The sequence below is a fragment of the Amborella trichopoda genome, chromosome 5 (assembly GCF_054954075.1).
Source record: "Amborella trichopoda isolate Santa Cruz 75 chromosome 5, AtrichopodaSantaCruz75HAP2 v2.0, whole genome shotgun sequence".
Taxonomy (NCBI): domain Eukaryota; kingdom Viridiplantae; phylum Streptophyta; class Magnoliopsida; order Amborellales; family Amborellaceae; genus Amborella; species Amborella trichopoda.
Window position 1 is genome coordinate 40,406,704 of NC_142340.1, and position 24,856 is coordinate 40,431,559.

The 24,856-nt window shown below is 36.2% G+C and overlaps 1 protein-coding gene and 2 long non-coding RNA genes across 4 annotated transcripts in view; 1 reads left to right on the plus strand and 2 right to left on the minus strand.

The window, feature by feature from the left end:
• LOC18425021 (pleiotropic drug resistance protein TUR2) overlaps nucleotides 1-11,153 on the plus strand; it is a 28,465-nt gene extending 17,312 nt beyond the window's left edge. The window contains exons 7-24 of one of the 2 annotated variants that reach the window (XM_088867893.1): nucleotides 1,030-1,083; nucleotides 1,179-1,269; nucleotides 1,655-1,956; nucleotides 2,350-2,631; nucleotides 3,282-3,598; nucleotides 5,679-5,839; nucleotides 6,019-6,122; nucleotides 6,207-6,363; nucleotides 6,445-6,573; nucleotides 6,648-6,799; nucleotides 6,971-7,303; nucleotides 7,525-7,815; nucleotides 7,939-8,022; nucleotides 8,153-8,286; nucleotides 8,439-8,666; nucleotides 8,765-8,936; nucleotides 9,568-9,822; nucleotides 10,619-11,153. In XM_088867893.1, coding sequence (XP_088724019.1) covers nucleotides 1,030-1,083; nucleotides 1,179-1,269; nucleotides 1,655-1,956; nucleotides 2,350-2,631; nucleotides 3,282-3,598; nucleotides 5,679-5,839; nucleotides 6,019-6,122; nucleotides 6,207-6,363; nucleotides 6,445-6,573; nucleotides 6,648-6,799; nucleotides 6,971-7,303; nucleotides 7,525-7,815; nucleotides 7,939-8,022; nucleotides 8,153-8,286; nucleotides 8,439-8,666; nucleotides 8,765-8,936; nucleotides 9,568-9,822; nucleotides 10,619-10,894 — 3,522 coding nt within the window. In that variant the 3' untranslated portion in view covers nucleotides 10,895-11,153. Of the gene's footprint in view, nucleotides 1-1,029; nucleotides 1,084-1,178; nucleotides 1,270-1,654; nucleotides 1,957-2,349; nucleotides 2,632-3,281; nucleotides 3,599-5,678; nucleotides 5,840-6,018; nucleotides 6,123-6,206; nucleotides 6,364-6,444; nucleotides 6,574-6,641; nucleotides 6,800-6,970; nucleotides 7,304-7,524; nucleotides 7,816-7,938; nucleotides 8,023-8,152; nucleotides 8,287-8,438; nucleotides 8,667-8,764; nucleotides 8,937-9,567; nucleotides 9,823-10,618 lie in introns of both variants that reach the window. The other variant, XM_020661846.2, reaches the window with a different exon arrangement.
• Nucleotides 5,493-8,193, minus strand: LOC148782095 (uncharacterized). Its single transcript, XR_016056293.1, has 3 exons — nucleotides 8,126-8,193; nucleotides 7,635-7,878; nucleotides 5,493-7,277 (listed from the first exon to the last, which is right to left on the minus strand). It is a non-coding gene; the product is annotated as an uncharacterized LOC148782095 (long non-coding RNA).
• Nucleotides 8,238-11,085, minus strand: LOC148782096 (uncharacterized). Its single transcript, XR_016056292.1, has 2 exons — nucleotides 10,626-11,085; nucleotides 8,238-8,925 (listed from the first exon to the last, which is right to left on the minus strand). It is a non-coding gene; the product is annotated as an uncharacterized LOC148782096 (long non-coding RNA).
• Nucleotides 11,154-24,856: the final 13,703 nt, after the last annotated feature.

Below are 24,856 nucleotides of genomic sequence, written 5' to 3' on the forward strand. Positions count from 1 at the left end.
CAGAATCCCTACTTTTATAGGAAAAAACAGTTAATACTCTGTATATGTGTATGAGTGGGAAAAAAATGCAACAAAGCAAATAAATAAATAAATAAATCAAGCATTGTACAGAAGAATTATATGATTCACATTAGGTTACGTCCATAAGAGAAAGAGATGGAAATCCACTAAAAATAATGGAGTACAACTTTCTTCCAAGAGACAAGCTCTCTTTTGGGCTACAAGTCTCTCAGACACCTTCTACATTCTTCTCTCCCTAGGTTTTTCTTCTCTCGGGCTCTTTCTTTCCATGAGGCTCCCTATATGTAATAGGGTATCACTTTCTTAGATACGTGTCTATCTAAGAGGCTTCTTTCATATTTTGGAGGCTTCTTCTCTCTCGTAAAAAGAAAAGGATCTCACCATACAACTCTATCTCTCTCAGTTTCCCTCTCTTCTCTCTCACCAAAGATGAACAACTTAAAAGAAAGCCTAAACCATCATGTGGGCCTTTCATAGGCCTTCCAATGATTTACCTCGCAAGTCATTGGGTAAAATCCCAAAACTACCCCTCCACAATGGAGCAATGTCATGGAGGGCCCTCCCACATGGGAAGGAATTTTCCCAATAAGTAAATGCTGGCTGTCATGATATGTCAATCTAAGCCATCCGGCTAGTACTATTCTATAGGCGGCCTGGGTCATGAATCTTTATCCAAATTTAATTATTTGTTTCTTCTTTACACTCCGGCTTTCCTTTTGCTTCGAGCGGGTGAAATCATGGGAATTCTAAGACAGTATTATTTAAGTTCTTGTTTATATATAAAATAGACACCAACCACCCTGATGGTGTATTGGAGATTAAACTACCTCTACCTCACTCTCTTCAGTTGTAAATACCTCATTCAGAATCAGCAGTAAATCTAAGGGAAAAACAACTCTCAAATTATCGTTATCTTAATAAAAAACTACGTGAATTTCCTAATGGACTGAATGCAGAGGAGCTTAATTTTCCACAGAAATTTGAAACCAGTTGTTTTTCATTTTCCAGGCTGCAGCACTTGAAGGACAGAAGACCAGTGTAGTTACAGATTACATATTGAAGGTACATACTACTACATCCCTTGCAAGCTATTCTTCTTTGAAGCCTACACAAACAGATAACTGATGCTCTCTCTGTCTCTCTCTCTCTAAGTACAGATATTAGGCTTGGATGTATGTGCGGACACCATGGTAGGGAATGCAATGCTGAGAGGAATATCAGGAGGCCAGAAGAAAAGGGTAACAACAGGTGAGAGAAATGACAATGGGAAATGCTAATTTGCTTTCGGAAATTCAGAATTCTCTTTCCAAGAGATGCCCCAATTTTCAAAATGTTGGACTAAATGGAACCATTATTTCAAGTTTTAGCAGAAAAACAATGCATCAAATTCATTTCTAAATTGAAACATCAAACTCAGCATCACTCAGTTAGCAAAAGTTGCCTGAATTTTGATTAATATGACCTCTGCTACTTCCAATTTCCAAAAGGAAAGGCCCTAAAGATATTTTCCTTCACTATTAGTTTTCTTTTCTCTAGTTGTAAAAGAGCTTTTATTCAGATTACCTCTGATAAATTGAAAGAGAAGAAATTTCGACAATTAGTTGTGACTACAGCTTTATCTTAATTTTGACAGGGGAGATGCTTGTTGGGCCTTCTAGGGCTCTCTTCATGGATGAGATATCCACTGGTCTAGACAGTGCCACTACTTACCGAATAGTGAACTCCATAAGGCAAACAGTTCATATACTCCATTCGACGACTGTCATATCCCTGTTGCAACCAGCTCCTGAGACCTACAATCTTTTCGATGATATAATTCTTCTCTCTGATGGTCAGATCGTGTATCAGGGCCCTCGTGAATATGTGTTGGAGTTTTTTGAATCAATGGGATTCAGATGCCCTCAGAGGAAAGGAGTTGCTGACTTCTTGCAAGAGGTGGGTGCGCTCAACTTGTCTCAATTATTTGAAATTGGATCACACTTTTGAACAGTTAAACTTTGAGCATATAGGTTTCCAACCGTTTCACTAATGATGACTTTGGGAAGCATAGGGATATAGAAGTCTTAAAATTTTTAAATTCAGAAAGTACTAATTTGAGCATATTGATTTTCCAGAAAATTTATTCCAAGAAATTATGAGAAGCTTAAGCATGAAAAATTCTTCAAAAGTTGAATAAAATACTTTAGATCACTCCACTTCGAGAAAACAATTCTTCTAATACCTGAACCTTAATCAGAGTCTAAATAACCAAATAGCATTCATTCTTGTAAGAACCTCACTTCATCATATAACAGCACGCCTGAAGTGGATATGCCTATGACTTACCAGGTTACATCAAGGAAAGATCAGGGACAGTATTGGTTTCGCAGTAATGAGCCTTACAGATTTGTTCCTGTCAAGGAATTTGCAGAAGCGACCCAATCATTTCATGTTGGAAGAAGAATAGGAGATGAATTGGCCACCCCATTTGACAAGAGAAAGAGTCACCCTGCTGCCCTTACAACTTCCCAATATGGTGTCAACAAGTTGGAACTTTTGAAAGCATGCTTCTCGAGGGAGCTGTTATTGATGAAGAGGAACTCGTTTGTCTATATCTTCAAATGTATGCAAGTGAGTAACTGGAATGTTTTGTTGGTCATCTCGCCAGGTCTTTTAGGCAAATGTTTTGGTCTGCCACCCAAAAGCGCATAACAAGAAATAAAAATGCCCCACTTTTCAACCACCAAGTTTACAACATCCCAGAATTTCTTTTTTTTTTAAAAAAAAGAAAATATAACTCGCTTCATATTCTGAGGTTTCCCCCCCTTTTCTGAACCTTGCCCTTCAACTCTCGAAAAGCAGGGCAATGATTAAAGGTAAGATTAAGTTTACCATTTATAAAATATGAAGAGAATAACATAATGTCACATAAATGTCACTTAAAAAGATTAAGTAAAAACTAAAGGTTTTCATTCCTTTCATTTTCCAAGGAATTTCTAGTTCGTTGCAAACTTTTATTTTTGTTAGAAATTTTGCCAATAATTTCACCATGAAAACCAAATTTTTGGGGTCTCCTGAGACATTAAAAACTGAAGTTTTCCATTCCTTCCATTTTCCTAGGCATTTGTAGTTCGTTGCAGGTTTTTATTTTCTTTAGAAATTTTTCTGATAATTTCACCATGAAAACAAAATTTTTGGGGTCTCCTGACACATTATCTCCTCTATAGTTGCAGCATAACTAGTAGTTCCAGTTTGAAGTATGATTCCTTTGTTGCTTGTAGCTTACAATAGTCGCATTCATCACGATTACTATGTTCTTCCGCACTGAAATGCACCGAAACACAGTCGGAGATGGAAGCATCTATCTGGGAGCCTTGTTTTTTGGGCTCACTACTGTCATGTTCAATGCATTTGCTGAACTCCCCTTGACCATTTCAAAGCTTCCAGTCTTCTATAAACAACGGGATCTTCTCTTCTTCCCTGCATGGACCTTTGCACTACCAACATGGATTACCAATATCCCAGTATCAGTCTTGGAAGCCAGTGTATGGGTTTTCATAACTTACTATGGTGTGGGCTATGACCCAAATGCTGGCAGGTAAGAAGTCCTCTATACTAACTTTGGAACTTTTTAATTATTCTACTTGAGTAATTTTAAAATGCAAAAAGTAGAGGATAATGCAATTATGTATGGTATGTGGCGGATATCAAACCAGGGTTGACGTCACTCTTGGTTCCATTTCACTGTCAGCCACCAAAAATGAGCAGTGGATATACCTTTGGAGAATTCTATGCCATACTTCAAAGGATAATCATATACTTTCTAATTATCAAATGCAATATAAATAGTGTTATTTATGCACAAATAGGAATATTTCAGTTATTTGATGAAGTAATCAAAAGAAATGTGCTGTAATACGAGGAAAATACAGAGAGATGCATGAATTAATTACCATAAGGAACTGCAGACACATTTCGCAACCAAACCTAGCAAATAATTATAGATATCATCAATTTGGCTAGTTAGCGGCAGAGATTCCATTCTAGTGCGCAAACTAAGGAAAAATCCTGTCATAGGCATCCTAGGAACAATTTACCACAGTACCCACAAACAGCCTAAATAGCAAACTTATACCCATGGGACCCAGAAAGCAGACTTTTGGGTCACAAAATGGTAACTTATTGAAAACCAACCAAATTATATCAAATCTTATACCATTCTCTAGGACATTTCATATCCTTTGCTATTGTCAAGAATCTTGCCAATTCAAGCTATTGCTGAAGATTATTGACCTTTTACTAGGGATGGCAATGAGTAAGGCGGCCTGGGCAGACCCCACTAGCATGGCCCAGCATAAACAAGGCTCAGACTGGCTCGGAGTCTTATTAGGGTAGACTCAGCCAGGGCATTTCATGGCCCGGCCACATGTAATATAATAGCCTGACCCCAGCATACTTTGACTGGATCCTCCCAGCAGTCTAGGCTAGACTGGGCTAGGCCAGGCCTAGCCCTACCCATTTCCAACCTAACTCTTGTTAGTAGTGAAAAGTATTAGTTAGTATTTTGAAATAATATCTCTTTTGTTCCATAGTATTTTGGAAAAGCAATGTATTGAAAAATGTGTTTAGTTTTTTGTATAGAGTGAGAAGTGATAGGTTTCTTTGTCCCACATCAAAGAATGGAGTGAAGAAAGATTGGTATTTATATGGGAACGCTCTCATACCTTATGTTCATGGAACAAAGGGGAGAAAGTGGTACTTGTGCAGAGCATGTGAAGCGCGCGATGCACAAGCACACACACAAGTACAATTCCCATTTCAGAAAACAACTTGGAACTGGTTTGCTAAAACTCTCCACCGTTTCTCTTGTCTTTGTCTCTCTAAAAAGTGTCCACTTTCTCTCTCTACTTGAGGCCACTCTGGTGCTCCGTAGGCTTGCCTGTTGTGTGCAATAACAAGCAAGTACATGCTTGACCTTCTGTTTGAAGATATCCTGAGTACTGTTTTGCTCGGTGAACTTTATGCACACTGTAATTTGACAGTACAAGGGCAAAATACAGTCTTGAGAGAGTGTTTTAAGCATGGCTGAAAACAGGAAGGTCACTTCCTTTTACTTTTGCTTTCAAATTTTTTCCTTATCGGTTACTTCAGCCCCCATTTCACCCACAAATTTTTCAAACTCTTAACTAGAAAATTGCTAGAGTGATACAGACTCGCCATCTGAAGCCCTCCATATAATGTCCAGGAAAAATAGGATAAGGAATACACGTTCCACCTTGAATGAACTTATTGGGAACATTCTAGTTATCAGTCATACAGAGCACCTTCTGCTATACCCAACCATTAAGAGGTGGTTCATTATTCAGAAGATTGGAGTGATGGCTCGAGAGTATTGTACCATGAGCCATTTTCTTTCCTCTTAATTTATTTGGGAATAGAGCCTCCACCCTTGTAGCATAAGTATTACAACATAGTACTGATCTAAGACCTTGTGAAGAAAGGGAGGAATGTAGTCCCAATTACATTAACATTTAATAAAATGCAAAAACTAGAGAGATGGGTATCACAAAACATAAACTTCTTCAGCCTAGATGTGTAACATAAATTACAAATTAGAAAGATAAACATAAAACAGAAATATACAAATTAAAGATGACAATTGAATGCTTGACATGCAGGATGTTTCGGCAATACCTGCTACTTGTTATGGTAAACCAGGCAGCTTCGGGTCTTTTCCGGTTGATAGCGTCACTAGGTCGAGACATGGTTGTAGCAAACACAATAGGGTCCTTCACTCTTCTTCTTTGCATGGTGCTTGGAGGATTTGTTATCTCACGAGGTAAATTGCCAAAATGAAATCAGTTTTGCAACCTTTGCCTCTTTTTACTTCACTCAAGAAATAGGTGATCACTAAAGAAAAAGTGTAATGCAATCAAATGGGCCATGAAACACATGGTCCATTGGTGTATACTAAATTTGATCCATGGGCCTGAGCCTCCTCTTTGTTGTCATCAACAGACCACGTGAAGAAGTGGTGGATATGGGGCTACTGGATGTCCCCCATGATGTATGGACAGAATGCAATGGCAGTGAATGAATTCCTAGGGAGAAGTTGGCAGAAAGTGAGATTCTCCCTCTAAACACTTCTATTTGCATGTGCATACCCTTTGTGAAATTGATATTTCACCTTTGAAAAAAATTTCTAGGTACCTAATGGATCATCATTATCACTGGGAATGCAAGTGTTGAAGAACCGGGGACTGTTTATGGAAGGCTACTGGTATTGGATTGGGATAGGTGCATTGGCTGGTTACACGATCCTCTTCAATGGCCTCTTCACCTTGGCTCTCACATATCTCGAACGTGAGTGAACCGATCAATTCCAAGTATGTTTTTTTTAGCTAAGGACCTCATCTCAGCACTAATTGGCTTAATCATATGCAGCAATCGGTAAATCCCAAGTAAACATAACTGAAGAAGAACTGCAAGAGAAGCATATGAATAGGACCGGTGAAAATGTCACTTTGAAATGCTCATCTGTGCCGCCTTCAAGAAGAAGGGCCTTTACTGAAAGTATGCTTTAGCCATTTTCTAAATTGTTATTGTTGCCCATCGATTCATCTAACTATAACTCATGTTAGTTGCAGGAAGGACAGATGAAATCATGTCATCTGATTCAATGCCGGCTCAGTCAGATTGCATGGCTTCAGGTCCAGAGGGGAAGAGAGGCATGGTTCTTCCATTTACTCCACTCTCACTCTCCTTTGACAATATCAGATACTCAGTGGACATGCCAAAGGTAAAGCCTCTGCTCTCAAATGCGCAGTCCTCTCTCTCTCTCTCTCTCTTCTCATCACAACAAAACAAAATGACCATCTTTATCAAAATGGAATGAATGCCAACCAAGATCTTTCGTAGCACAATCGGTTTCACTTCTTTTCTTCATCAAACTTTTTATCTTCTTTTGTAGGAAATGAAAGCTGAAGGTGTGACACAAGAGAGGCTAGAACTCCTCAAGGGTGTAAGTGGGGCGTTTAGACCAGGAGTTCTAACTGCTTTGATGGGTGTTAGTGGAGCGGGCAAAACAACATTGATGGATGTTTTAGCTGGAAGGAAAACTGGTGGTCATATTGATGGAACTATCTATATATCTGGTTTTCCCAAGAAGCAAGAGACCTTTGCTCGGGTATCTGGGTACTGTGAGCAAAATGATATCCATTCTCCCCTAGTGACTGTTTATGAGTCTCTTCTGTACTCAGCATGGCTTCGGCTTCCTACTGAGGTCAACTCCAAAAGAAGAAAGGTTAAAAACCAAAGTAGTCTACCATTCATTTTCTTTTCACAATGTCAAATGTTAATGCTTTCTCTCTCACTTTTCCACTCTCACTCTGTTTCATGTGTGTGTGTGTGAGCTACTCTCCTTAAAACACGGCAAACACAACACTGAATAAGCTTCAGAAAATGGCACATCATATATATCAGATAGATATATAGCTCATACAACCAAGATAAGCGTTATTGCAGATGTTTATTGGGGAGGTAATGGAGCTCGTAGAGATGAAATCATTAAGAAATGCTCTTGTGGGGTTGCCCGGTGTGAATGGGCTCTCGACTGAACAAAGAAAGAGACTCACCATTGCTGTGGAACTTGTGGCCAATCCCTCCATAATTTTCATGGATGAGCCAACCTCTGGTCTAGATGCTAGGGCTGCTGCCATTGTGATGAGAACAGTTAGGAATACTGTTGATACTGGAAGAACTGTAGTGTGCACTATCCACCAGCCTAGCATTGATATATTTGAGGCCTTTGATGAGGTGAGAATCAAGACTATTTGAGTGGGCTTTTCACTGATAAAAGAAATTTAAATGTCCTTTTTCCTGTTATTTCATAAGATGGATGAGATTGACATTAATACCCTGTATGCGATTGGATTCCAGCTATTCCTCATGAAGAGGGGTGGTGAGGCAATATATGTTGGCCCCCTCGGATCCCATTCTTGCCATCTCATTGAGTACTTTCAGGTTAGTCGAATAAAATAACAATTACTAAAAATAATTCATGTAATACTCACAAACATGCACAGAAACATGCTACACATATATGAATACTGGCAAACACCATTACCTCTCATTTGAGCAATTTGTGGTGAAGGGAATCAATGGAGTCAGCACAATAGAAGAAGGCTACAATCCTGCAACATGGATGTTTGAGGCCACATCCGAGGCACAAGAAGATATTTTAGGAGTTGATTTTGCTGAAATATACATAAGTTCCAATTTGCATAGGTAAATATATAAACCCCATTAATCACTTTCTGCTTTGTTCTTTTGATAGAACTGCACACTTTTTCTTCTTTACAATAAGAGGATTTTCCTTTCCTGGGATTGATTATACATGGGAAACTATAATTTCGCCTCAAAATATGACACTTTAACAGGAGAAGCAAAGAAATGATCAAAGAACTGAGCTCACCACCCCCAGGCTCAAAAGACCTCTTCTTCACTATGCAGTATGCTCAGCCATTCCTCACTCAATGCTTGGCTTGCTTATGGAAACAGCACTGGTCATATTGGCGAAACCCCCCTTATACAGCTGTACGATTATTATTCACCTTTTTCATAGCATTGCTATTTGGGACCATATTTTGGGGTCTTGGTTCAAAAAGGTATGAATTCCTTCTCAAAATGGGAGCTTGATGTCACACACATACACACAGAGATTTCTGGAATTTCCATCTATCGGTTTGTACAATGTATTTCCCAGGGATAACCAGCAGGATCTCTTCAATGCCATGGGTTCCATGTATGCTGCTGTTATGTTCATTGGCGTTAGTAATGCCTCCACAGTTCAGCCAGTTGTAGCAGTCGAGAGAACTGTATTCTATCGAGAAAGGGCAACTGGAATGTATTCGGCTTTACCATATGCTTTTGCACAGGTGAGCAAATTTAAGTCATAAAACAAACAAAAACTTTCTAATGAGTTCAAGGAAACATAGAGAAGTTTCAAAAAATGTATCCCAGTCTTCATTAGGCTGAAACCACTCAACTCAGTTCCATCTTACACTTATAAGTAAATCATATCATAGACAAGCAGCACTTATTTTCTCATAGATAAGGTTTTCATAAACAATAAATGGTGCAATTGAACTTACTTTCTCACAATATTTGCACATTATATGCATCTAGACATCATTTAGTTGTAGATAGAATTTACTTTACAATACAGATTTGTAAATAACGTATGCTGCAATGTATGCACTAAAAAACCTATATAACTTGGAAAATTGTCTATGGTATTCGATATATATCAGAGCATGAAGGACAAGATGCATATGTTTAGACTCAAGAAAGTCAGACAAGCAGTTTATCTGATTGTTCTTGCAATGTCTATACAGAAGTAACTTAATTTCAGTTAAAGTCCTACCTTCGCACCCCCTGTAAATGATGTGCCGTCATATGCCTGTGACTGAAGAGCCAATTTCAGTGTTTCTGACAGTCATATGTGCCTCAGACACTAACAAATGTGTCGCTATCTTTGAAACATTAACTAAAACACTTTATATGCAGGTTGCTATAGAGATTCCCTATGTATTGATTCAGGCACTGCTCTATGGGGTGATAGTGTATGCAATGATTGCATTTGAATGGACAGCTGCAAAGTTCTTCTGGTACCTGTTCTTTATGTTCTTCACACTTTTATACTTCACATACTATGGCATGATGGCTGTTGCCATGACTCCCAACCAGAACATTGCATCCATTATGGCTGGAACCTTCTATGGAGTTTGGAACCTCTTCTCTGGCTTCATGATTCCTAGACCGGTATGTCCTGAGCCATTTCGCTTCATTTTTTATCCGTGTTTAAAAACCATTTCTACTCAGGCTAGTACTTGAAAGCTTTGTTACTAGTAATACTTTGTTCTATTACTAGCATTTTCCAGAATTGCATAGCCTTAACCCAAGAACACAAGCAAAGGAAGTATCAACTTGCTAAATGATTTATTAGGTCAACCTAACACAGTGATAATTTGGCAAGTGAATTGGTTCACTGGGGCGATTGGATTGAGTTGGTGAACATATCTAAAATTGAGTAGTTGGGTTGAAGTGAATTATACGAGTAATTTAGTGAATCTAATATCTATCAGATGTACGTTAGCTGATTACCTAACGCAACCGGCCTCATTCACCGGGGCTCAGGACAAGTTAACGCAACCGGCCTCATTCACCTGGGTTCAGGACAAGTTAAAAGCGAAAGTTTAAGATCCTCACTCTTCCAAGAGCAAACGAGAAAAGACGGACTTTTGGACCTACCCAGAAAAATTGATTATAACTAAATTAACTAGGAAGAAGTACACATTCATCTTGAAAGTGTGAGAGACCGTTTTGACACAAAATCCAAGTAGAAAGCTTGACTTAGCTGACATAGTCTCTGCAATATGAAATGAGTTTAAAATGGAATTTATTTTTTTGTGGGGCAGACCATATAGACTCATATAACCACATGAAGCAATCCAAATCAAACACAAAAAACAATCCATCACAAGTTTTCACCACTCTTAACTTGATAACAGTTGCCTCTCTCTCTCTCTCACAATTCTGATTATCCATTTGATTGCAGAGTATACCTCGATGGTGGAGATGGTATTCATGGGCATGCCCAGTTGCATGGACATTGTATGGCCTGGTTACTTCTCAATTCGGAGACGTTCATACCAATTTAGAGGTTGTAGATTCCACCACTACGACCCAAACAGTGGCCGCATTTGTGAGTGACTATTTCGGATTCGAGCACGATTTCTTGGGAGTGGTTGCAGCTGTGATCGTTGGGTTCCCAGTGCTTTTTGCTTTCATCTTTGCTTTCTCGATCAAGTTTCTGAATTTCCAAAAAAGATGAGATTTTGGCGATAGTCCACAGGAGAAACAAATCATCTAATAGAGGCCAACAACCCAAATGAGAAGAGAATCATTTCATCTCACAAGGGTTTCTGACAAATTGAATTGCTTGAGAGAAGTTGCCCGAATAAGATGACCTACTGTTAGTGTACAAACCTTTGGATGTATTTTGTAATGAAAACTTGGCTTTCTAATGAGTTCATGACGGTTGTTCTTGATGTATAGTTCCATACATATAAATCAATCACTGATCTCTCAAATTTCCAGCGATACATAGAGGAAAATTTTTGAACGAAAAGTTCGCGCTCCTAGAAATTTTAATGTCAATTTAAATTATTTCTTGGTAAATAAATGGGAATATTATAGATACCTCTAAAATGAATTTTATAGACATCCTATTTTCCAATATTTTTAGTATCACACCAAGTTGAAGTGGATCTAAATTGGGAGATTGGTCCTCTAGACCCAACATTGTTTTATCTTGTATTACACCTCTAACAAATTGATCCGGCTATGTTTATTGTTGTTGTTATTATTGTTGTTGTTATTATTGTTATTGTTATAGTTATAATCAGTGTTTTAAAAAACGTCGAGTCGAACCGGACTCGCCCGGTTCGACTCGAAAATCCCAAAAGTGGATCGAATCGGTTGAAAAATCGAAAATCGTCCGGTTCTAGAGAGAACCGGACGATTCTGTACAGTGACTCGTCGATTCACTGTACGGAATCGGCGAGTCGAAACAATGAATCGGCGAGTCCGTACGGTTTTTTTTTTTTTTTTTTGTAATCCATGATCGAATTGTTTTTGTTTTTTGTAATCCATGATCGAATTTTTTGTTTTTTTGTAACCCATGATAGAATTTTTTGTAATCCATGATCGAATTTTTTGTAATCCATGATCGAAATGTTTGTTTTTTTTCTTGTAATCCATGATATAATTTTTTGTTTTTTTTTTTTTTTTGTAACCCATGATAGAATTTTTTGTAATCATGATCGAATGTTTTGTAATACATGATCGAAATGTTTGTTTTTTTTTTGTAATCCATGATCAAAATGTTTTTTTTTTTTTTTGTAATCCATGATTGAATTTTTTGTTTTTTGCTTTTTTTGTAACCCATGATAGAGTTTTTTGTAATCCATGATTGAATTTTTTGTAATCCATGATCGAATTGTTTTTTTCTTTTTTTGTAATCCACGATTAAATTTTTTGTTTTTTATGTTTGTTTTTTTTTGTAATCCATGATCGAATTTTATGTAATCCATGATCGAATTTTATGTAATCCATGATCGAATTTTTTGTAATCCATGATTGAATTTTTTGAAAATTTGTGATTTTTTTTTTTTAATCCATGATCGAATTTGTTTTTGTAATCCATGATAGAATTTTTTGAAAATTTGTGATTTTTTTTTTTAATCCATGATCGATTTTTTTGAAAATTTGTTATTATTTTTTTTTAATCCATAGTATTCAAAGGGAAAATTAGAGAGATGATGATTCTGAGGCCACCCTATCCCAGCCATATTATTCACATATCGAGTCCCAACAGCAACAGTGTAGGGATGAGCACGACAATGCAGGTGAGCATAAAGGATGGACAATCTTCGGGGATTTTAGATTGGGAACACAACAAAACACTAACACTCAGGGATTTGGGAATAGTCAGACGCCTGCTAATATCGATGATTCGTTTTTAGATCGAATCAATGAATTGTTAAACGAATTCAATCAATGGCACCAGCGTGACCAAGAAGAACAATAACGTCGTCTATCATTTTATTTTTAGATCATATGTTACTAATTTTATGCTTTATTGTAGTCCATGTATGTTGATATACTTATTCCATGATAATTATATGTTTATCCTTTTGTGTGATGTAAATTAAATGCTGAATGGCGATTCATGCAGGGAAAGAACATTTCAATATTCGCATATTCATTCAGAAACATGAAAATTCTTAATGGAGTACCCTCATTTCTTATTGAATTCCTAAAAAACAATATTTATAATGAATTTTAATAATTTTTTCGGATTTTTTTGAAGCTTTATTATGACCGATTCACCCGATTCCCCATCCGGATCGCCGATTCGCCGATCCGGATCGGTTTTTTGGAAGCCCGATCCGAGTCACCAATCCGTTTTTTAAACCATTGGTTATAACCAACCAATGGTTTATATCGGCAATATCGTAGTAAAAGAAATTGGTGATGGCAAACTAGATTATTCTTCGCCAGCAAAACCGCGTCAGAAGCGAGTAAAGCGTTTAGGCACAAAGCGGAAACACTTGCAAAACACGAAAAAAGACAGTTTTTTAGAAATATGAAAGGACCGAAAAAGAAAAAAAGACAAATTCGAGCTTTATTCCTATGGTCCTTACGACCCGAAAGACCAAACAGAGCTTAAAGCGCTTAGGCTCAGAGCCTCAAGCCCGCACTGGGGAAACGCATGAAAATACGGAACGATCCACCACAAATAACGTATCTAAACTCAGAGATCAAGGCTGGGCAAGGAATGAAATTTTGTTGGTGTGTTAACGCAGAGCAACTAAAGAACTGGGTTTGAAGAAAGGATGTCATGGAAATGACCAATTAGTGTGACTACAAGCGATTTCTCATTGCCCCATATGCCCATGTGGAAACTCGATACCTCGATGATGGGATGGATAGTAGTGGAAATATTAGTAGCTTTTAGTTGACCTATCTATCTATGAGCTTAAAAAATCTTTGTTTTCGTCCAGACTCCAAAACCAATCGTGGTGTTCGCTCTGCGTTATGTAGAATACTAATACCAAAATCTATATATATTTGAATCATGACTCTAGTTTTTTCACCAACTCTTCCTTCTCCAATTTCCCAGGAAAATCTGCGGCCCGTTTGGTAGGTTTTGCTTAAAGAGCTTTACCATTAAGGGCTCGATAAGAAAGGGCTCAAAGAATAAAACAAGTTTTCTTCTCTCGTGATTCAATAAAAGTATTTGGATCAGCAAAGAAAAAGTCAAAAACAAATGCCTCAACTAGATCAATTTACCTATTTGACGCAATTTGTTTGGTTGTGTCTTTTATATGGCCTTTTATGTATTATTATATAATGATGGATTACCCAGAAGAAGTCGCATTCTCAAATTACGAAAACAGCTGATTTCGCATCAGAATGTAGGCACAGAGCTGAGCGATTACAGTGTTGAACAGGATGTTGTTTTCAAAGAATGCTTTGATACCAGTATATCCTATCTGTACTCGGGTGTATCTGGAGCATCCAAGTGGTGTAACGAAATAGTAAAAAGCTTAAATGCTAATCAATTAAAACGACTGAAGAAATCTTATGTATGTTCCTCAGGAGAATTAGTGTCTCACAAGTGATAAAAAAAAACGGACTTTCAACCCTCTACTTATCATAGAACTTATTTAGCGTCACGTCGAACCACAGCTCTGAAAAAAATCTATGTTTTACGCGGACAAAGGAACACCCTAGTGAATATCAAGAACGGACCGATAAAAAACAAAAATACGAATGCGTGAATTTTTTATATTCGCTATTTGAATTTTTAGTGTCTTAAGTTCAAAACAAATCTGAATTTCTAATGAAGAAATTCTTGTAGCTTTAAGTTTTGGAGGTTTTGTTTTCTCTAGTCAAAAAACCTTTGGTGAAACCTTAAAAGCTACTTCTGATGCGCGAAGCGAAGCTCTTCTTTCAGAGTTACAGCAATTGATGAGTTCTCAAGAAGCTCTGTTGTCCGAGTTGAAGAAACAGCATGAATTACGTAGTATAAGTTTGCGTTCAAGTACGCAAATGATTGGAGAATCTTGTATAAATGATCTGCTGACGCGCTGCGCACCAAAGTGCAAACAGACAGTGCAAGCTGTGTTATGCCAACAAGTGGAGCAAAAGTTGAAAACACTATTAGCTATTCAAGAGCATTCTCGCAGCAGTTTACAAGAGAAGCTAGTCACCTGTTTTCGCGAAACAGTTTGTGACGAATTTCACTTTTCTAAATTGCGAAAACATCAATCGAAACTAGTTCAACAAAGCATGGTATTATTGAAAGATGGAGTTCTGAAATGAACAATTTTGCACAAAGATGGCTGTTTTCCACGAACCACAAAGTTATAGGGACTTTCTATTGCATTTTTGGTGCCATTACCGGAGTCATGGGTACATGCTTTTCGGTACTAATTCGTATGGAATTAGCATAGCCTGGCAATCAAATTCTTGGTGGAAATCATAAACTTTATAATGTGTTAATAACAGCTCACACTTTTTTAATGATCTTCTTTATGGTTATGCCCGCGATGATAGGTGGATTTGGTAATTGGTTCGTTCCGATTCTTATAGGTGCACCTGATATGGCATTCCACGATTAAATAACATTAGTTTTTGGTTGTTACCACCGTCACTGTTACTTCTCTTGAGTTCTGCTTTGGTAGAAGTGGGCGCTGGTATCGGATGGACGGTTTATCCGCCGCTAAATGGTATAACCAGTAATTCTACAGGATCTGTGGATTTAGCCATTTTCAGTCTCCATTTCTCAGGTATTTCCCCTATTTTAGGTTCCATCAATTTCATCACTAGTGCGCTGTGCGAGGCTCGTTTTCAGTGAGGACCAATATCCATATTCCTACATGTATGTCCGACTCTTTCGAGGAAATACATGCAGCAGGCCAATGCGGCATTTTGGGTCAATAATCCATCATGTTTGCGAGCAGTTGGTCAATGGGGAGGCCAAAGGGGACCGCCCTCCTTGGTGGTATCCTCTAAGCAGGGTAGTAAGGGTTAGGTTAACCAACTTGATACGCACTCACTGCCTTGAAAAGGCTACATATCCCAGACAGAATACGTCAGTATATGTGTGGTAGAGTAACCCGGGAACCGATACCAATCTGGGCGAAAGCTTTGACTGATGTAGTGAACGGTCATAGTTGTTGGACAGCCACGGGTGATTCTAACATGGGAACCGGCCTAAGCAATCAAGCAAGTGCGCAAGGACCTTAAACTACTGAAAGCTTTGACGAAGGTCAAGAATAAAACACGAAAATGGGGCAACCACGGGACGCTTCACATCATCCAACAAATGATGCGCGGGCTCAGAGGTCTCATAGTAGCAGGGGGAAGGAGAACCACCCAGCCAGAACACAAAGGTGACTAGTCGGAAAACGATCCATAGTTGTTTTCATCTGTCTTGGGCAAAGAAAGTTACTCTTGCGGGCGAGAAGAAATCGGAAGAGTGGTTAACAAAGCGACGCCCGTACATATGCTAATAAGATAGTCAACAATTGTAAAAATAACCAGGGACGCTATAATGGACTGAGAAGAATTCTATCGGATCCTAAATTTCTGGTTTCCTGCTATGAAAGTATCCAAGGTAAGCCTGGGGACATTATTCGTAAAACCAGCTTTCTTGGCTTTGCGGAAAAAGGTTCAGATGGCCCAACCCCTTATAGATTGCATGGGAACTGGTTTTTCGAACTCGCAGATGCGTATACGTAAAGGCTGAATCATAGATTAATCTGCGCCGAAGGTATCAAAAGATAAGACTATCACATCCAGATACCCATCCCGACCTAATTAATAGGACTGCCCAATTCTAATTATCGTGGTGTGGTTGATGAAAGAGATCTGCAAAAAGTGATATGGTTCTTAGTTCACTCATCCAAAGCCGGCTTTCAAATCGAAGTTCTGAACTGGGTTCAATCAACAAATTGGAGCTAAGCTTCAATGCCTGAATACTTAGAGTAGCCTGACGATTCCAAATAACTATAAGGTTCTACATGATTACGAGGTAAACAGCTACTCCAAATTAGGTTATGCAGGTTTACCGAAAAATTTTACGAGTCTGGGTTAGGTTGGATCTGTGCCATCTGCGGTGATAGGAATATGGAAATAAATAATGTAAGCAATTTTTTAAACGTTTAAGTAGAGATTCGAATAAGAAACTAAGGTTACCCGGTTGCCCAGGGCGTAGAAACGAAAGCAGATTCCATTATATAAAGCTCACCGCGAAGCGTATCATGCAGAGAAGCTAGGAAATGCAGATAATATCATACTATCAGTCCTAGGCCCCTATTAAGCAACACATCCTTCGAGACGCACCTGATACAAGAATCTCAGCAATTGAAGTTTTCCGAGTGAGAGCTGTATGACAAAAAATTGTCATGTATGGTTCGGAGGGCAGCATAGACTGACCCCTATCTATTTTCAACATGCGTGGGCCAGGAATGACCATGCATAGATTACCCCTATTCGTATGGTCCATATTAGTGATAGCATTCCCACCTTTATTATCTCTTCCAGTATTGGCAGGTGTATTTGCGCCTGACAAGGCAGCGATGTCTTGGTCGAATTTGACTATATGATGGGAACTCTGCAACGACGATCGGCAGGGAACGAACCATGATGGTTCGCCCTCAGAGACTATACGCCAAACATCTCTGGTCAAACCTACTTTTGCCATCCAGGCAAACAAAAGCTTGATGCCTATTTCGCCGGCTTGATTTGAAGTGATGGGTGCATGATCCTAGTGTTTGCAAATCCTTTGGCCTCGTGGCCCATGCGGGCCAAAAAAAAGGGTATTGTGTGCATTGAAGCGAGTATGATTAGGAAAAGATGAAGATATAGTCCAAACTGCACCATAACGGCATGAAAAAAATCGATTTTTATTGTGCTCCACTGATCAAAAGTGTGCGAATAGATTGGCAATTACCATGTTATTAACTGATAGGAACTTTAATACAACCTTTTTTGATCCTGCAGGAGGAGATCCAATATTACACCAGCATCTCTTTCGGTTCTTCGGTCATGGGCGCGATTGCCCCAATAGAAAAGGTGGTACGCTAACCAATGGTTTAAAAAACGGATCGGTGACCCGGATCGGGCTTCCAAAAAACCGATCCGGATCGGCGAATCGGCGATCCGGATGGGGAATCGGGTGAATCGGTCAGAATAAAGCTTCAAAAAAATCCGAAAAAATTATTAAAATTCATTATAAATATTGTTTTTTAGGAATTCAATAAGAAATGAGGGTACTCCATTAAGAATTTTCATGTTTTTGAATGAATATGCGAATATTGATATGTTCTTTCCCTGCATGGACCGCCATTCAGCATTTAATTTACATCACACAAAAGGATAAACATATAATTATCATGGAATAAGTATATCAACATACATGGACTACAATAAAGCATAAAATTAGTAACATATGATCTAAAAATAAAATGATAGACGACGTTATTGTTCTTCTTGGTCACGCTGGTGCCATTGATTGAATTCGTTTAACAATTCATTGATTCGATCTAAAAACGAATCATCGATATTAGCCGGCCTCTGACTATTCTCAAATCCCTGAGTGTTAGTGTTTTGTTGTGTTCCCAATCTAAAATCCCTGAAGATTGTCCATCCTTCATGCTCACCTGCACTGTCGTGCTCATCCCTACACTGTTGCTGTTGGGACTCGATATGTGAATAATATGGCTAGGATAGAGTGGCCTCAGAATCATCATCTCTCTCATTTTCTCTTTGAATAATATGGATTAAAAAAAAAAAATAACAAATTCTCAAAAAAATCGATCATGGATTAAAAAAAATATCACAAATTTTCAAAAAATTCTATCATGGATTACAAAAAAAAATTTGATCATGGATTAAAAAAAAAGAATCACAAATTTTCCAAAAATTCTATCATGGATTACAAAAAAAAATTCGATCATGGATTAAAAAAAAAAAATCACAAATTTTCAAAAAATTCAATCATGGATTACAAAAAATTCGATCATGGATTACATAAAATTCGATCATGGATTACAAAAAAAAACAAAAAATTCAATCGTGGATTACAAAAAAAGAAAAAAACAATTCGATCATGGATTACAAAAAATTCAATCATGGATTACAAAAAACTCTATCATGGGTTACAAAAAAAGCAAAAAACAAAAAATTCAATCATGGATTACAAAAAAAAAAACAAACATTTCGATCATGGATTACAAAAAAAAAACAAACATTTCGATCAAGTATTACAAAACATTCGATCATGGATTACAAAAAATTCTATCATGGGTTACAAAAAAAAAAAAAAAAAAACAAAAAAAATTTGATCATGGATTACAAGAAAAAAAAACAAACATTTCGATCATGTATTACAAAAAATTCGATCATGGATTACAAAAAATTCTATCATGGGTTACAAAAAAACAAAAAATTCGATCATGGATTACAAAAAATTCTATCATGGGTTACAAAAAAACAAAAAAATTCGATCATGGATTACAAAAAAACAAAAACAATTCTATCATGGATTACAAAAAAATCGATCAAGTATTACAAAAAAATCTATCATGGATTACAAAAAAACAAAAAAAAAAAAAAAAAAAAAAAATCCGTACGGGACTCGCCGATTCACTGTTCGGACTCGTCGATTCCGTAGAGTGAATCGGCGAGTCACTGTACAGAATCGTCAGGTTCTCTCTAAAACCGGACGATTTTCGATTTTTTAGCCGATACGATCCACTTTTTGCGATTTCCGAGTCGAACCGGGCGAGTCTGGTTCGACTCGACGTTTTTTAAAACACTGGTTATAATTATTGTTATTATTATTTTGAGATGATCCACACAACTAAAAATCATCGTGCCAAAATGACAAGGAAAACCACCTCAAATATCACTAACAACCAACCAACACACAAACTGCCACAAAAAAAAAAAAGCAATTCACTTTTGAAATTTACGCCGAACATTGTTTTATTTACATGAATATTGCATATCCCTAATTAAAAAAAAAAAAAAAACGTGTATGGTATTGTATACAATGAGACCGTTTGCCATATTTACATATGGAATTGTATACAATGAGACCGTTTGCCATATTTACATACGAAATTGTATATAATGAGACTGTTTGCCTTTGATATAGAGGTCACAATTATTAATAACCATATGATGTGAAATCTAATAGCTTGGGTGCGGCAACAAAGTTCAAGAAAACCTCTTTTGAAGTTTGAGCTTGGTCGATAGAATAAATGCAGCCATTCAATTTCACATCTAATAGTTTAAGATTAATTGTGACTACCTTATATCAAAAGTAAATGGTCTCATTGTATACTTTTTCTTTACATATGCACCTTTACTTAATAAGATATCGCAAAAAGTGATTTTAAAAAAATAAAATAAATTAGATAGTAAATCCATCATTTACAACTTATTCTGACATTAACCTTTGTGTTTAGAAATATTGTGAATTGTAGATTTATCCCTTATGACAAACATTCTCCCTAAATTTCAGTTTTTACATTCATACCCCATTTTCCTTTTTTTATTTTTTTTACTAAATTATACCTACTTTGGATCTTGAATATCTGCAGTTTAACTTTGTTCTAAAAAAAAACACTAACCTAATAACAAACTTCAAATCTTGGAAGTCTAAAATTTACCTTCACTGACAAACTTCATTCCATCAAGGACCAAAGTTTAAATATTTAATTACTAACATGTTTACTCCAAAAAATAAGATCATCTTTTTAAGAAATGTTTTTTGGGGAACAAAATCAAACTTTAGAATAACGTTTGTTTTAGAATAACGTTTGTTTTGATAATTTTTTTTAAAAAAAGGTATAAATGTAACAACAAAAATTTAGAGGGAATGTTTTAAATACAAGAATTTGAGGGGTTATACATGTAAATTTCTATTCTTCTCTCTAGAAGGCATAAAAAGAGAGGAAAACGTTTATGTAGAGCCGCGGCTCTAAACAATCCAATTTGAGTATACCTAAAAAATTTACTACAAAAAGTTGTTTTGATGCTCAAATATCTTCAAATTAATCATATAGATATTAAGATGCATGGACATGAGAAAAAAATGGATTGCAAGTTTTGGAAATAGTGTATTTTATAATGTATTTTTGGACAGTCAATTTTCAAGATTTTCAAATTTTCATAGATACGTCGATCTACACTATTTTTGAAGCTTTAAACTTTATAAATAAACATAAAAATATATTTTAAGGCGATCACAAAGATTTCCAATATTGAAACCACATTTCTCGACACTATTTGAAGGTATGCTCTAATTTGATTGTTTAGATCATAGGCTCTATGCAAACCGAACCCAAAAGAGAAAGAGGGCTTTCTTCTCCTCTTCTTTTTCCTTTTTAATATATATTCCTCTTTTTCTTCTCCCTTTAAAAACCCTAGAGAGAAGCTTTTTATGTAGGCCTTTCTCCTTTAGGAACACTAGAGAGTGTCCCATTCATAACAATCATGATGTTACTTGCATTATAGGGCCTTCTCAGATATGTCTAGGGTGGGCATGCGTATATATATTATCTATAATATACCTATATATTCGAAAGAATTAAAGATAACTCCAATAGATGATAAGATAAAAGAAAATAGATTTAATTGAGCTGGTCATATGCAATGTAGACTTGATATAACACCAGTTAAAAGGAGCGATTTAGTTCAAGTAGAAAGCTCTAAATGGGCAAGGAGAATGCCCAAAAGTATGGATGAAAGTAGTGAGAAAATATATAATAACTTATCGTCTAATTGAGGGTATGATGCTTGATAGAGCAAAATGACAAAACAAGATTCATGTAGCCGATCTCAAAAAATTGGAATAAGGATGATAATGATGATGAATTAAGAGGTAGACATATATGGTAAGAATAAAATGGGTACCCTATATTTCGGAGAGAATGTGGACAAGTGTGCCAAAAATCAATGAAGTTCAGGGCAAATCGTATAAAGTATATTTATGTACATCCACTAGGGTTTAGGGTTACATGTTTCTAGAAATCGAGTTTTAAGAATTTGGGAAATTAGCCAATTTGAAATTCGGTGTTTACAATATTTTTCTTTTTGACACAAATGAAATCTCATCCTTTTTAGGATACAGAGTGATGGGGGTTATCTTTTTATGAGATTTTTTTTTTCATGTAATTTTCTTGAACATAGAGTCAATAGAGAGATTTTGGGTATCCAAAAATACTAAAATTCTGAGTTTCCTTTTTCTTTTTGTTGTTATTCTCTTTCGTCCTTGATTTCTTCAAGTATGTTCGGCTGATCATCAACAATATCATGATTTAATCATCTTCATCATCATGTCACCATATTTTTAAAACAAATTGTCAAACTCCTTTCCATGTCTCACTTCAAAGCTTCTTAATATGATAACATTCTTCAGTATCAGTTGCTTCTCTAACATTCAATTCCATCGCTCATAAGAGCATTTTTTTTTTTTTAATTGATATATTTCTGAAACTATAAATCTATAATTGAGAAATGGAAAGCAAAGTATACCATTCTTTTTTTTTTGTAGTTGAACAATAGAATTTGAAGTTAAAACATTGCAATTATCAACACCTTAGCCCACTAAGCCCAAGGTCAAATCCTTACTCATCAATTTTATTTCAATATAGAAATTCATGGGGATTGAGATAAATTCAAACATTTATTGACCCATATTATGAAGCTATTATTAAGGATGAATTATTTTTGGTATCCCTTGTTTTAGATCAGAAATACTAAAATAAACACTAAAAAAATGGTATGTTTACTACATCTTGCAATAATTTAAAAAGGGAAATAATATCTTCTTGATCACCATAAAAGGAGAAAAATATCTTAACCGAAAATATACTCTCCTACTTCCTTGAACTGGAGCTTTTTTTGGTCCCTCACCACCCTTAGAAGTGGTGTTTTAGGTTTGAAAGCATCATGTGTTGGTCTTATATAGGAGATCAGACATTTTTTTCATTTTAATTTTTCATCATTACTTTTAATTTCTATTTTTTTTAACTTTTCCAATTTTTGTTTTTTTTTTTGTACGTTAATAATAGGAATCGAACTTGAGATGTAGCATTGCTAATGCTAACTACTCAAGCCCAAGCTGAATGCCTAAGTTTCGCTTATCAACATCCTAATCATCTAATTCTTATATCAGCTTTTTTAGGGCTATCTAATCCAAAATGTACAAACAAAAAAACTCCCCCCTTATTTCTCTCTCTTCCCCTCTCTTGGCTTGTCGCTATTCCTCTCTGTCCAATGTTGATAAACAATTGCAAGAACATAAGAAACAATGCACTTAAGTTTGGATCTGAGTTGTACTCAAGTTGGGGTTTGCATAGGCTTCTTGAGTTTTTTTTTCTACTTAGTTTAATTAATATGATTGCTTTCAATTGTTTCCCTTACAACTTCATGTTGTTGACTTAATGAGCACAATTAGCTAGGTTGGTGTTTAATATTATTTTTTTTGTTTTTTTGGGAATTTGTCATTTTTCTTGTGAATTTTGGTTCAACTTCTTCTTGTTTTTGTTTTTTTTTAAGTTCTCCACAATCTTTGCCAAACTCACAGAGGAGAATGTCGACCTTGATGAAAATCTTATTGATGTTTTTATCTCCTTGCTAAAAATCTTATTGATGTTTATATAGTTGATGTCTATATACAGTGCTTTAGGTGTATTAGGCCTTTTTAGTCAGATGCTCTCTCTTGGGCTGGGTAAAATTGCATAAGAAGCACGACAGAGCTTATATTTCTGATTTAATCGGAGGATGAAATTGGATTGCATAAAAAAACCACAAGAGTTTATAATTCTGGATTCAATGGGAAGGATGCAATTTGAGTACAAAATTGATGAATAATAAATCATAAAAAAAAATTCAACAATAGTTTATAATTCTGGATTCAATGGGAAGGATGAAATTTGAGGACAAAAATTTATCAATAATAAATTATAAAAACAAATTCTTGAATTATGAATAAACTATGTCGAAAAATAAAATCCGTGAGATTCCTCATTTTATTCTTCGGAGCTAAGGGTTCTTGAAATGGTAATTTGAATTATGCAGCTAATAATTCCCGTTGTTGATTGTTGAATTGAATAATGTGATTGGCGATTGCAATAGCTACTTCTACTATTGTAGGCAATTTTAGAAGATTGCAAAATGAATTTGAATTCCCCTAGGACAATTGCATTAAGAAATATACAGTGAGATGATTTATATTTGGTACAAGGTGGTCACAATTAATCTTGACCATTGGATACGAAATTGGGTGGCACTATTTATTTGATTGACAAAGCCTAAAGTTCAAATGAAATTTTTTCGAACTTTGTGACATACCCAAGCTACCAGATTTCTCATCGAATGCCTTGTACCAAAGATAAACGTGGGGAGAGAGTAAGCAAATAGTCGGCAAGCGTATGTTTTTAAGCATAGTTAGATGCGAGATCGGATTATTAGGAGTGTAATGGGTTCAATTTCCCAAGAAAAAATAACAAAGGGAAATGATCATAGAGTACACACGCACTCCAAAAATTCCCCAAGGATAATTGCATTAAGAAGTAATTAATGCCACCATTTGGAAGTTTTTGTTAGTAAGCTTTGTATGTAAGAGGCAAAGAGAGATGTGGGGTTGCATAGAGTTTTGAGAGGCAGGGTAACCCCAAAAGTCTAGACTTACCAAAACCAAACCCTAGATGGAGTTCAGATACTAAGAATAGGAAAAAGTTTATATAAGGATGCAGCCTTATAATGTATAACTACAGATGCACCTTAAAAATCTATCTGAAAAGGTAGTTTTATTGTTGAAAAACCCCTTGATTGATCATCTCGACATCGATATGTATGACCATGAAAAATAAAAAAATTTTAAGTCTCAAAAATAGTGTATTTTACAACATATTATCTGCACCGTCGATTTTCAAGATTTTTGTATGTTTATAGATCTATTTAATTTTAATCATTTTTTAAATTTAAAATTTTATAATTAGATATAAAAATAGATTCGAGATAATCCTAAGAACATTTCACATCAAAGTTATATACTATGATAAAATTTGAAAGTGCACCTTACCTCTACCACTGCCGATGCCTCCGTATGTCAAATGCACCCTTAAGAATAATCATCCTTAAATTATAAAAGTATAAATTATCTTAGCCAAAAGCAAAATAGAATAATAATTTAAGGAAAATTGTT